Source organism: Channa argus, chromosome 15 (assembly GCF_033026475.1).
Source record: "Channa argus isolate prfri chromosome 15, Channa argus male v1.0, whole genome shotgun sequence".
NCBI classification, from domain to species: Eukaryota; Metazoa; Chordata; class Actinopteri; order Anabantiformes; family Channidae; genus Channa; species Channa argus.
The window spans coordinates 1,787,748-1,801,925 of record NC_090211.1 but is presented as its reverse complement, the minus strand read 5'-3'; the positions used below and the strand labels follow the sequence as shown (position 1 = coordinate 1,801,925).

The following is a 14,178-nucleotide window of genomic DNA, read 5'->3' as shown; positions in this document are numbered from 1 at the left end:
AATTTTCCCTTAAAAAACGAACAAGAACGGTGAAAACAACGAATACTTTGATGAATAGCTTTTTTATTGAAAACAAACAGGCTCGGGGTTCAGCTCAGGCTATGCTGCCAGCATTGGAGGCAATCCTGGGCCAGAGGTCAGCACACTCTTTGGCCACTGGGCCTGTGATGGCGGAACCTGCAGATACAAGAAAGAAAATGAGGTGTTTTAGTTCCAACACGGCATAGTTCATTTTAATACAAATATAAACTGAGGGCCAGCAGAAGACTGCACTCTAATTACATTAACCTTTTATATTAATTAAAATTTTACACCGAGTGAAAGTAATAAAATGGATGTTGACAAACTTCAAGTAGTATCAATTTTATTATTGAATGCTTTATATATTTGTTTACGGTTCAACCGTTAGACTTTAAGATGTCTGGACCACTAATGAATTCAACACATGCTGACAGAATCCACTTCCTACACTCTTGGTTGTATTGCGCAGGTTTCAGTTGTTCCATCACTGATTGAGATCAGTCAGCTACAGTGGGGTTGCTACAGTCTCACCCACAGTGATGAGCTCAATGTTCCCTTCTACGACAACTCACTCAGCCACCGAACAGACAAAGCAAGTGCTTTTTGAAGGGTTAAGCAAGTTCCGACCCACCTCCCACATCTGTCAGCACTACAAGAATATGCTAAGTTTGTAACTGGTAAGACAAAAACTTACTGCTGGATTTAGGATTTTAGCAGGAACTTTGTTGTTAAGCCAGTAAGAATAACTACTAAGAAACTACCAACAACCAATTTGACTGTAAGAAGGGGGTCAGCACTCATACTCTGTCACAGACTAGTTCACCTAGATGCTCCACATTCTGTACCCCAACTCATTTTGCACCAATATACCAAACCTATTTCCTCTGTGAATGACATGTCAAGACAATTTAAGATCTATTCCAACGTCCAATCAAACCCACCTTTCATTTCTCCTTTGTTGTTTACTATGACACCCGCATTATCTTCAAAGTAGAGAAACACGCCATCTTTTCGACGATACGACTTCCGTTGCCGTATCACCACTGCAGGATGGACTGTGGACACAAACAAAGTGGTTCATTCAAAGCCACAGAAAACACACCTGTTTTAACCAGAGACAGTTACTACACCACTGTAGAGTGGTCACCATCTATTTCAAACATCTGCTCTTTTCTCTCCCTGCCACATCTCATCCATAGCTCATCTTAAATAGTCAAACTCATGTGTTGCACTGTACATTGTTAGAATTTTTGCAGGGGTTTAAGGAGACTAACCAAATGATTAGCTTTATTTCAGAGTTAAATTTGGCTGTAACCTTTGTCATACAGAGGTTGACTGAACACAATGGTAAAGATGTTTCCCTCTTGTGCATTTATATTCCAATCATCAATGCAAGTGCACTAAATCCCATTGTCATAAAAACAAAACACCTCAGCGGACGACTAGATGAGGTTAAACAGACTCACCCTTCTTCCTGAGCTCTGGTTTTCCTTTCTTCACTGTGGCCATAACCATGTCACCCACTCCTGCAGAAGGCAGTCGGTTCAGACGTCCCTTGATGCCCTTCACAGAGATGATGTATAGGTTCTTGGCACCTAAAGGAGAAGATCACCAAAATGAAAAAGGACTTTCTAAACAAGCACTGTATTTATAATTACATGTTAGTAATGACAAAAGGGCACTGGTATGTTAGCTTGTCTCATCACTGATTGAGATCAGTCAGCAACAGTGGGATCACTGCCGTCTCACCCACAGTGATGCTTTCAATCTTCCCTTCTACGACAACTCACCCAGCCACTGAGCAGACAATGCAAGTGCTTTTAGAAGGGGGGCAGCTCGGACAGACAGGCAACAACACTACAGGACAAACCCTTAAACTTGTTTTCCAGAATGTCAAAGATTTGAACATTATTCAAACAATTAAATTAAGGTAGTGCCACATGGAATATTGTGCATCGATTTTTTTTTCTCCATGACAAAAATTTGGCATATTCTGATACTAAGCATTAAGCATGTTTGCATACATGCCATCAATGTTTACATTTCACACGAGGCTACAAACAGAATAAACATGGTGGAAGATCGGGCTTACACCCTAGAAGGTTTTGAGGAAAATGTTATTCAGAAAAATTGCCTTTATTTGGAAATCAGATGTATATTAAACATTCATGATTTGCAAGTTGCGCCATAAAACCAGAACTAAAAACTCTTTTATCCATATTGCCCTATTTTAAATGTTCATTCTTTCAGACATGAGAGAATATTGCCGAGTTAAACATCACTCAGATGAATAACGAAACTGAAGTAACATCCTGTAACAGGTTAGCACAAAAACTAAAAATCGAGAAATGCAGTATTTGTATTTCCTAATTAACTACTTCCTCAGTAAACTTTGCAACTAATCTGTATAGAATTATATTTACCCTCATCAACTAGCAAGAAAAACAGAAAACCTTGCATATATATCTAAACCCTCATAATATGATAGGTTAAGTTTAGTATACCTGTGTTGTCGGCACAGTTGATGACCGCTCCCACTGGGAGACCCAGCGAGATGCGGAATTTTGCTCCAGATGAACCTCCACGTCCTGTGGAAAGAGGAGTAAGAGCACAATTATTTAATACGCTTGAAGCCTGACTGATAGTTTTACCTTCTCAGAAATCACAAATTTCACCGTTTTTTTTAGCAGCTGTAATTGAAAATCCTAATTGAGATGTTGCCTTTTTAATTCACACATCGACAAGCATTTTGGTTTAGTAGTTGACAAGTAGGACACAACATACTCTAACAACTGACAGTTGCGCTGTTTGAAACTAACAATGTTTAAACATCTTTTTGAGCGCAAAAATAGCTAACTATAATAAAATAATAACTTGTTAAAGCCACTGAAAATCTAGGCACACAACACAGCCCAGATCCAGTTCAGGTCTTAAACGAGCCATCAATGCAAAACATTAGAAGCTAAAAGGGATGTTTTAGGACATTTACAGAGCTGTAATACACTCACACTTGCATAACACAGAAGTCACTCAACATAACTATTCTGGCATTTGTCTTGGAAATTACTTGATAGCATCTAACATACCATTTTATACCTCTTCAGTCACTAACTGGATATCACCAACATTTTACTGCATGAAGGTATAAACTGAGAAGCAAATGACGATCCCCAACACATTAAGCTACATATGTCAATCAAAATACTATACTATGATAAGTCTTCAGAAACTTGAAAGCAATGACAGAAAAAAAGCTATATATGTAGTGGCTCTTACCTATTTGAACCTAGAAATTTCAATCTGTAATCATGACATGGGATGCTACCATAACGGTAACGTCACGTTACACAACATGTTGCCATTTCTCCCGTTGCAGAGGCAAACATTATTCACAAAATGAACATTAATAAATAGCTGGTGATCCCTATATTTGTTTCAAATTGTTTGCCATTAATCACTGACAAACACTAAATGATCTACCTGATCTGATCTAAATGGAGATGCCGGCTCTAACGAGCTACCTTTAGCCTTAGCTAGGTTAGCTTAAGCCGCTGAATTTTACTGACAGATTTACCGATGGGAACCGATGGCTTGAATTCGTTAAATCAAGCAACATTGTGCATATAACATTTAATACCTGCCTGAAGTTAACCGAAAGCAGTAGATAATAGTTAACAGCATTAACTCAATTTCCCTTAAGCCTTCATGGCGTTAGCAGCCAAACATGGCTACGGCAAACTAGCTAACAAAAATGCTATCCTCCCATAATAATGATCTGTCTGTCATTTTTAAAAACTAATCAAACAGATATGTTGTCTTTTCCAGTCTACCACACTATAGCAAGTAAGGAAGAGCTTGCGTGGCGTAAACACAGCAGATGGATGTTGATTAAGCAGCTGAGTTTCCATACCTCTCTTAGACATTGCTGCAGTAGGGAAAGAGGAAGACGGAGAAAGGAATTGTGGGATATAAAGTTGAACAGAACTTCCGGGTCACGGCGCAGAGACGTGCTGCGTTCAAGTCTTCCGGACGTTGTAAAAAATATACATACGATTACTAGTTTGTTTGTTTTTTTAACTTTATTGAACTTTCCAAAATTACAACCACTCGTAGAGGTAGTAATACAGAATACTAAAATATGAGACAGAGAAGAAAAACAAACGAACAAAATAAGCAAAGAACTGGGGGGTATAGCAAAATAAAAGGAAGTAACAACAATGAGAGAAGTACAAGTGTATGGAATTAAAAAGAAGGCACAGTTAGAAGAGGCTTGAATTAAAACAATAAGTAGATAAGTGATCAACTATATCAACTAAGATATATGAACATATATCTTCCTTGCTATACTACTGGACTTAATGCTTTTAAGTGCTGAAAAAAAATAATTAAAGTCATTGACAGAAAAAACAGAGGGGAAACCTTTTCTCCAGTTGCAATAATGTATTTGATATTTCACCAGAAGGACAACTATGCATGGGAAAGTTAATCTTAAATAATATTTTACATATTTTCCATATTTTCTGTCTGCAAAGAGTCACTTTGTGATAAACATGTTTTTTGCCAGTTCAATCTAAAGTTTCCTATCAAATATTCAAAGGCTAGTGCTTTAATACCTCCCTTCTCATGTTTCTTAACCAGATGTGATCTTTTAACTGAAAAATAATTGAATATGCCTTTCTAATGTTTTTGTGGGAGACATATAATGAATGGCAGAGGTATATTATTTTGGATATGCCTTTATCTTTTGTTAAAACAACCTTGCCAAAAATAGTAAGATCTCTAGAAATCCATCGATGAAGAGATTTTTTCATATCAGTTATTCGTTTGGTAGTGAGTCTTCTCTTTTAAAAGGATTTTTCAATATCGTTAGACCCCAGTATTTAACTTTGGATTTGACATAAATTGAGGCAACAGAAAAATCGCAAGGGTAAGATGTCCATCTAACCCTGTCCTCTGCAACCACATGATTCGCTGTGGTGACCCCTGAAATGGAACAGCTGAAAGGAAAACATAAGGAATGTTATTTATTATTAGCCAAAAGTGTATTATTCTTGAGCATTGAAATGTACTTCACAAGATTTGGATTTCTCATCCTCCAGGAATCACTCAAATTAACCTTAGTGATCACTTCTAAAATAGTATCATCACACCTTTGACACTGTTCCACTGATGGAGACAAATCTCACCAGATATCAGGAACTAAATTGAAATCTCATCTCAACATTTTCCAATTTTCCAGCATTTTACACATATCTGAGTTTCTTATTTTGAGCTTTACATAATAAGATGTAGTTTACCCTATTTATTTTTGCGACCACCATTAACCAATGACTACTAGGTTCACTTTTGTGATGGATATTATTTTTTATTGTAAAAAAATCATGACTCCTGTTGAATGTGATGTTCCATTACTAAAGAATGCAGAGTCCCCCATTACGTTTTTCAAAACAGAAAAAAAATCCCCTAGTTTACCCCCTGGTATTTAAGGACTCTCTACTTTTAAGTCTAGGCTTAAAACCTTCCTTTTTAATAAAGCATATAGTTAGTTATAGTTATGCTGCCATAGGCTTAGACTGCTGGGGGACCCACCCCCCAATGCACTGAGCTCCTTTCCTCCTCTTGACCATCTCTCCTCTCCTCTCATCCCGCAATTGTCACCACTGTATGTCATTAACTCTGTGTGTTCTCTCCCGTAGTTGTCTTTGTCCTCCTCTGTCCCCCTCTCTCTGTCCCTTCCTGCAGGTGTACCCCGGCTTTGAAGCTGTGTGTCTTCCAGCGTGCAGCTACTGGTCCTACCAATCTGCCCGATGTTTTGTTGTTGCTTTTTGTTGCTCTGTTTTTTTCTCTCTCCACTTTCCACTCACCCCAACCGGTCAAGGCAGATGGCCGTCCACCCTGAGCCTGGTTCTGCTGGAGGTTTCTTCCGTTAAAGGGAGTTTTTCCTCTCCACTGTTGCCTATGGCTTGCTCCAGGGGGAATTGTTGGGTTCTCTTTATACATCTTTATAATCTTGACTTTATTCTGTAAAGTGCCCTGAGATGACTTTGTTGTGAATTGGCGCTATATAAATAAAGTTGAATTGAAAGTTGAATTGAAAAAGGACAATATTGAACACATAAAGAAAGGAATTAAGGATTCTCTAACCGAGGTAAACGTACAGATGATGCACAGGAAGGAACAGTCTCAGTCTTTAATATTTGTGTTAGAGCAGTAACCCTAAAGTCTGCTGTATCAGGAATAAACATTTGGGTATCAAAACAGTACCTGAGTTTCTCAAGGTGACAATGTAATAGTGATTACGCTGGGGCAACTAGACAATTGCTAGTGTGATTGCGGCGCAGGAAGGTAGAGCGGTTGTCCACCAATCTCACAGTTGTTGGTTCAATCCCCGGCTCTTCCGGTCACATGTTGAAGTGTCCTTGAGATACACACTGAACCCCAACTTACAGTTTATAGCGCCCCCGTGTCGCCAATGATAGAAATTGGAGCAAAACTCCTCCACAGAACATCAAATTCTAATTAAAAAATTAATTAAAAAATTAATGTAATGAAACTCTGGTCACATGGGTAACATGGGGTGACATGTAGTGTTTCCCGCAGTTGTTGGTTCGATCCCCGGCTCCTCTGGTCACATGTTGAAGTGTCCTTGAGCAAGACACTCAACCCCAGCTTAGTTGCTCCTGGTGAGGGTTGGCCAGCTGCATGTCAGCTCCCCCAGCAAAGTGTGAATGGGTGAATGAGAAGCAGTGTAAAGTGCTTTGAGTGCCAAGAGTTAGAAAAGTGCTATAAAAGTGCAGAACATTTACCAATTACAAGCAGGTTTGCAACTAGGGGGCGCTACAAGCTGAAGAAATGCCTTATATCTCAAAAAACTATTACTCTCAGGCAAATGAAAGTTGGTACACAGCTGCTTCACATACTACATGTTTGGAACCACCGTGCACCAACTGGCCATTTATAGAACAGCAATTGAAGATTTATTTTTAGATTCATGTTTCCACTTCTAAATTGTCCAGACTTTTATTATGAAATGCTAATGGAAGCAGACGCCGATAGCACCACACTGCCCCCTGCTGGTGCATCACAAAATGTAATTTATAAAACTATATTTTCTAGAGCTTTGACTTCTAAATTGTTTGGTGCTTTAGATGTGCCCATGCACACCACCACGTAGCTATTTGTAGAACTGAACTTGTGCAATTATTTTTTTCTAACGTACATTATTTAGTGCTTCAGTTCTGAAAGCAGTAATGGCTGCAAACAGCGATAGTAAAATTATTTGTTTTGCATCTCTTTCACTTCTAAATTGTTTAATGTCTTTCCGTAGCAGCTGGATTTCAGCAATCATACATTTTCTTTTTCTTTCATTCTAGTTGCTTTTGTATTGTCTTTAAGCCTGTGAAAAAAGTCACCATTGCATTTTCATCCCTGAATACAATGGTTTTATTGGTAATTGTGTTCAAAAGACTGAAAATGTATATTTAAATATTTAAAAGCAGCATGTTTTCTGCAAATATGAACTCAGGTTGCAGCACAAACTTAAATGCAAGAGTATTTAACGGTTGATATCAGGTCTGGGAGCCAATGGGAAGACAGTAGCTAGAGGTTGAGAAACAAAGATCCAACTTGGTAAATGGCTGAACTTCCATATAACATTTAACATCAGTCAGTTAATGTGCTAATAGCAAAATCTAGAAGCAGGAGTGTGAGAGGCTGAAAAAGGAACCAAGGCCATATTGGTCTCAGTGCCTCCTCTTCAGACAAAGACAGAAAGGTGCTCTAATACATTTCCATTTTACAGTGATGGTTGTGACAGAACAGTGTTGACAGACAAGGACAAGCCTGTCTTCACCACAGCAGGGTCTACAGTAAAGTTGGTGCACCTATGAACAGAGGCTGCAAGTTGGCTGTATTCATGTTTAGTTTATAACTCATTCATAAGGCACAAGAAAACAAATAATCACACAGCACACAGCAAAATTAATGAAATCACAGAGAACAGGTGACTGAGAAGATTTTATTAGACAAAACTAAATGTTTCTTTCTCTTCACAAAAATAAAAATTGATTACAATAATTTAAAAAATAATAAGATAATTATTGTGTATCAAAGCTCTCCTGTGTGTGTCAGGGCCATACATATCTGAAGACAGATGGACATTATCAAAGAAACATCGGTAAAACTGTAAAGCTCAGTTTTTTTTATTTTTGATTGTGATTGTTTCCAGTTTACTATTTGTACAACTTTTACTAACCCTAAAAGTAAGTCAGTTTTATTTTTGTCATGTCATTGCGCTGCAAAGACTGTAGGAGTGGGCACTCATGGGTGGGGCCAGCAGGGGAACCACTAACGCGCATGTGTATTGGGCAGATGTAAACCTGGAAGCAATAAACTGACCAGTCACCATCTTTAAGGCCAGGATCCAGTTCTTAGTAAATGAAGGGTCATGGCATTGCCTCCCAGCGTCTTTGTCGATCGTAGAGATCAAAGGTTGAAAGAGAGGGCCAGGGTGATGGCTGGAGCCTGTAGTTAATCGGCTCTTCCTCTTGTGGGAGGGGCTTCTGTCTGAACAGGTCAGGGGTCATAAACTGGAGGAGGGAGGGGCCCTCTGCTGCCTTGTCCTGGCAGTGTGGAGATGGTGCCAGCTGCAGCCTATCCTGCAGCGACTGGCTGATCAGCTCTTCCTTCTGCACATTGATGCTGACCAGTGAGGAGAAGAGATGCTGAGAGCGAGAGATATTCACTACTGCAGACACGAGAGAGAGAGAGAGAGAGAGAGAGAGAGAGACAAAAGAAACGTAAACAAGGTTGTGAAAAAATATATTTATATGAATCTACTCAAGTTAAATTGAAGTGAATTTAACAAACCAAAGTAAATGTAAAGATTAAACCTTTTCAGATTTAGTCTCAGATGATAAAAAAATCTGTCTCATAAACAATTTTACAATCTGTGTTATTACATTAATCTTGTAGTTCGTGGAGAGCAACTACAGGGCCTTGTGTTATTATTGCTATGCCTGGATGATCTCAGTGCAAGGTGGGTTCAAGTTAGACAGAATTCTAACTAGCTTGCCAAAATTGATGTCATCAGGTGTGTTTCTTTTGTTGCTTCTCATCTGTCCAAGTAGTCTATCATGGAAAAAAGTGAGTGTGTGTTACCTTCAGTAGCTCGAGTGTTGATCAGGTTTTTGGTCCTCTCTGACTGCTGTAGAGTCTCCTGAATGGCCTTCTGGGGATTAAACTCCACCCCCTGCAAAACAACAGACATGTTACTGTGGTAATGAGCAGGTAATTGCTTCACTTACACCTAAGTGACCTCTTATTAATAAGCATTGTGAACCTGCAATGACTGAAACTCAGCCTTCAGTGCCAGAGTGGTGTTTAACTCTGCCATCTCCAGACACCCTGGCTCTTGATTGGACACTGCAGCAGGAGGCTCCACTGACTGTCTGGTCAGTGTCGTAACTGTCCACAAAACAGATGAGAGAAGGAAAAAAGCTTTTATTGATCAGTGATTATTTAGTCTGTAAGTGACTGTAGGAATCTTTATTTTAGGTTATAAAGAGAAAAATAGTGGACTGGTTTATTCAGTCAGCATAAACTGTGAGACACTCTTTACCATGGTGACGTCCTCTGTGCCTCCTCTGACCTCTGACAGGCTGCTGAAGTGGGGCATTTCTGCTCAGTGTGATTTGCGGTTCTGGTGTTACTGTGATGACTACTGGCTCTTCAAAACACACCTTTAAGAGAACAGACACAAAATAATGTCAACACACACAACCACTGGAACTACAGGGTGTCGTCATCACACACCATACACACGAAGAAGCCAATTATCACTTTCGTGGACTTTTAGTTGGAAAGATCTTTTGTAGGGCCAGGTAACGGTGCCTTTAGCCAAATGGTAAGAGAGAATAGGTTGGTGGATACAGTGATACACAAAGGACCTGTCCCAACAAAGCCCTTAATGATCATAGGTGTGAATGCTACAGGGCTTTATCTGGCCTTCACACCTATGGCTATAGATGTCTGGGCCAGCTGTGGCAGCAGCTACCCATTTATTGTCAATGGAAAGCCAGCTGTGCTACTGAGTACTACCTGCTGTGCATTTCAGATGACACGGGACCCCAGTTTACCTACAGAGGAAAGTTGAATAAATTTTTGCAAGTACACTATAACACCTGATGTGGAGGAATTAAAAACTTTTCCCAAATGTTAAAGATGACATGTAAGTGAAATGAATGGGGTCATGTTGATTCAAGTAGAAATTTAAGCAGAAAGTCACTTTACTACAACATAGAGCAATGCTAAACTAAATGTAGGTAAAGGTGATTGTAGCGGTTTCCCAATTATTATTAACTGAGGTATTCTCGCTTTAAACTACGGGTACGGCTACGGAATGTAGGCCCCTCATGTAGGCTGGGGCGATTGTGCACTTTTATGTTTCTCCACTGATACATGTAAATGTCTAAGCAGACCAATGCAGAGAAGGTCACAGAGGCCCATAGAGGCCTCAACATGCACACCTCCAAAATTTTAACCACATGCTGTGTAGAGATGTGTGTTGAGAAGCTGATTAGGTAATGTCATGGAGTAGTGAGGTGAGAAATGGAACAGAAATGAAAACAAACAAACTAAAGAAACAGAAAATGAGATGGAGCTGTTAGATCAACAGTAAGCAGACAAGTTTAGAAAATATAAAAACTTGCCCCGTTTTATTTGTTCATGCTGGGGTAACTGTACCTTCCACTTTCTGTTTTTTTCTACATCTTAAGTAAATAGTGGTTTGCTAAACACAACACTGCCACTTGTGGCCATGTAGATCTTAGAAGCAAGTATAATAAACACATACGTAAAGGTCTCCAAATATAACCCGGATATCTTCACATATGTGCAGAATATAGAAGTATAATTCTGGCTTAACCCTACACATACTTGAGATACAATCCTGCATATTGCCAGTGGGCCAGTATCGGCAGACAGGCTGCTACAGTAGCAACAGCACGGAACCCCCTTTACTTTTCCCCATCAAATAGCATAGTCGACACTTCTGTGATAAACTCCTCTAGTGGAGAATAGCCCAGCACCAAAACCCTTACCAGACTCCTGTTAGCTAGGTAGCAAGTACGCCTGTTTAATTCAGTGGCCATGTGTATAAGGAATGCAATTTTTAAACAATTGTCTTATATTAATTTACCTAATTATTTCATATATGTGGAAGCATGCACAAGAACATTATACTCAGATAATGAGAAGAGATGCCTTGTGCCAGATTCAGCTAGATTAAGCAAACTAACAAACAAGGAATGACCACAACTATAATTCAATCCTGGGAGAGAAACTGTTAACAAGAACCAGTTGGGCCAAAATTCGGCCCAATTCTAAAATATGTTAGGTGGACTGGATAAATTTGGGCTACATGACGATAGTGATCTCAGCTAGCTGGGTAGCTGCTCGGCTGCCCACATCCGAGACACAACAGGAAACTCTCCGTAGACGAGACCGTCTCACTTTGGTTTGGTCTTCGCAGGACAAGTCCTTTGAGGGATACGGCCCCTGAATTGAGGCACACACCCGATTATGTCACCTCACCTTTGTGCTCTTCTTTTTTCCAGTGTGTCTTTTGGGATGTGGCTTCAGCTGTGATTGGACACTCTGCTGGCTTGTCTTTAGTGGACGGGTCCTCAGTTGTGTATGTCCTTTCTTAGGGGTGGGGCTGTTTGTGATGGTCAGGTCAAGTTCAGGACAGTGAGTCACAGAGGAGGAAGTGGCTATGGGGAGCGGAGCTGGGTGAGGAGAGGGAGGAGGAGAGAGGAGGGAGGAGGAACTCTTCATCCTGAGGGGACACGAGAGAGTGGAACAAGCTTGTAATTTTCATTTGAATACTTTAAAAATGTTCAACAAAGTCATGTAGCAGATTATCAAATTTCCGGTGTTTGACACTAGTACTCAAAGTTGAACATATGCAGCTAACTTGCCTGCAAGAACATTAACCTTTTCCTTACCGTCCCATTTAGGCAGTTTAGCTGTGGTTACATGACAAACTTTCTTCAGTCAGACTGAAATAATACTGATTAGAGATCCCAAGTTACAGTAAGTGTTTACATGGATAATGATCAAATACTACGTTGAAAGTAAAGCATTTACTCTGAATCAAAAGAAAAGTTTTTTGATATAGAAAAAGTGATGCGACCTGCTGTAAAACCTTCAGCTGGAAATGTCTTTCTCAATCAGATTAAACATCAGATTAAACATTCTGATCAGATCAATCTGTTTCAACGGACACAATTACATGACACCATTTTATTCTGATTAGGCTCTTTATCTGATTATCTGTGCAATATTTGTCTCGGTGTAGACACAGGTTTTGTCCAGGTGAGAGGGAACATGGCTAACTTTAGCTAACGGTTACCATAGTAACAAGTGACTAAAGGCTGGTAACCTTGCGTCCACTTGCAGAGTTTCTACTGACTAGTTTAGCTCAAATACAGTCCCGCATTATTATTAAAAGAGGAGAATGTTAGCGTTAGTTTGCGTTAGACTCACTTCTGTGAGTCTGTCTGCTTCGTCTCTTCTTCACACTAACGTTAACGTTAGTTCATCATTAACGTTAACGTTATAACTATCGTTAGCACTAACAAATCAAGTAGCTAGTTACCTGGTTTAAGACGATCGGAGACAATCTTCTTCTAGGGCACAGCCCCGATCTATCGCTTTCTGAAGACGACTGAAACACTGTTATCCCAATGTTTTAGTTCTTAAAAATCCGCCGTTTTTCTTTTGAATTCCCTCCTCACGGACACTTCCTCCTTCTCTTGTTTCTTCTTCTTCTTCTTCTTCTTCTTCTTCTTCTTTTTCTCCTTAACTGTATGTGGCAGCCAACGCCAAGAGCCATACCGCCACCTACCGCGCTGGGGTACAGACCATGATGATGAATTATCATGATTGTACTCGTTTCTGAATAGGGGGCCTGATAGTTTGGGATGGGATGCAGAAGCTCGTGGGTTCGAATTGTACTATAGCCCCCCAAGGGCCACCCTGGTCCTGGTGCTGTTTCCAAGCCCAGACAATATAGGAGGGTTGTGGGTGGTGTTTTTGTTTTTTGGCCTTTCGGCTTATCCCCTGAGTTCAGGGTCAACACAGCGGATCATTGTCCGCATGTTGATTTGGCACAGTTTTTACGCACAACCCTCCCCAGTTTCTACTGGGCTTGGATCGGCACTGCAAAGCGGAGACGGGAATGGGCTGTTATGGGTTCAGTGTCTTGCCCAGAGACACTTCGACATATAGCGGGGAGCGGAGATCGAACCACTGACCCTCCATGGATGACTGCCTTTACCAACTACTGAGCTACAGACGCCCCTTGGGAAGGGAATCTGGTGTAAAAACTCAAATCAACATGTACGACACATTCTGCTGTGGGGACCCCTGACAGGCAGAAAGCCATTTATTTTTACTAGTTTCTGAATCTTTGGTGTTTTACTACACTTAGCAGTTGCCAAGTGGCTTTTCCTTTTTTGTTTCATTTGAAATTTACTGTGAGAAGATGCAAGTGTGTTGTGTTGACATTTTGAGTTCTACCCCAAAGTAGATGAGGGGTAGCACACATAAAACGTTTTCAATGCTTTGCTGCGCACTACTTTTATTGAAAATAACGTGTGTTGCAATTCAACTTAAATACTTTAATACTCTGGTTATATATATTGGGAAATTAAGGGACATTGACAGAAGGTCTCTAAAGTTTTTTTTAGTTAGTTTTGTTTAAATGGTAAATGGTCCACACTTATATAGCACTTTTCTACCTATTGGCACTCAAAGCACTTTACACTTCTTCTTATTCACCCATTCACACTCACAGTCACAATCACATTGATGGGGGAGCTGCTATGCAGCTGGCCAACACTCACCGGTTCAGTGTCTTGCTCAAGGACACTTTGACACGTGACCAGAGGAGGCGGGGATTGAACCAACAACTGTGAGATTGGTGGACAACCACTCTACCTTCCTGCACCACAGTCGGCCCTACTGCTAAATCAACACTTTGTTGTATTATAAGAACCAAGTCAATCTCTCCATATGACGGGCAAGAGGTGGTTGTGAAGGGTTGTTTTGTTTCTTAACAAATTGGTCTATGAGTGCAAAGTTGCAGAAATTTCA

At 40.1% G+C, this 14,178-nt stretch overlaps 2 protein-coding genes across 3 annotated transcripts; both read right to left on the bottom strand.

Annotated features, from left to right (window-relative positions):
• Positions 1-43: 43 nt before the first annotated feature.
• On the bottom strand, positions 44-4,043 carry rpl23 (ribosomal protein L23). The gene is made up of 5 exons (XM_067476758.1): positions 3,932-4,043; positions 2,526-2,609; positions 1,488-1,616; positions 963-1,076; positions 44-177 (listed from the first exon to the last, which is right to left on the bottom strand). The coding sequence occupies exons 1-5, from the start codon at positions 3,942-3,944 to the stop codon at positions 95-97; spliced, it is 423 nt and encodes a 140-aa protein (XP_067332859.1). The 5' UTR covers positions 3,945-4,043; the 3' UTR covers positions 44-94.
• A 3,986-nt stretch (positions 4,044-8,029) lies between these two features.
• On the bottom strand, positions 8,030-12,875 carry ppp1r35 (protein phosphatase 1, regulatory subunit 35). 2 transcript variants are annotated; one of them, XM_067478339.1, is made up of 7 exons: positions 12,802-12,875; positions 12,680-12,710; positions 11,614-11,857; positions 9,641-9,761; positions 9,362-9,486; positions 9,181-9,271; positions 8,030-8,767 (listed from the first exon to the last, which is right to left on the bottom strand). In XM_067478339.1, the coding sequence occupies exons 3-7, from the start codon at positions 11,854-11,856 to the stop codon at positions 8,466-8,468; spliced, it is 882 nt and encodes a 293-aa protein (XP_067334440.1). In that variant the 5' UTR covers position 11,857; positions 12,680-12,710; positions 12,802-12,875; the 3' UTR covers positions 8,030-8,465. The 2 variants fall into 2 exon arrangements, with proteins under 2 accessions (XP_067334440.1, XP_067334439.1); XM_067478338.1 differs by having other exon boundaries at positions 8,032-8,767; positions 12,680-12,865.
• Positions 12,876-14,178: the final 1,303 nt, after the last annotated feature.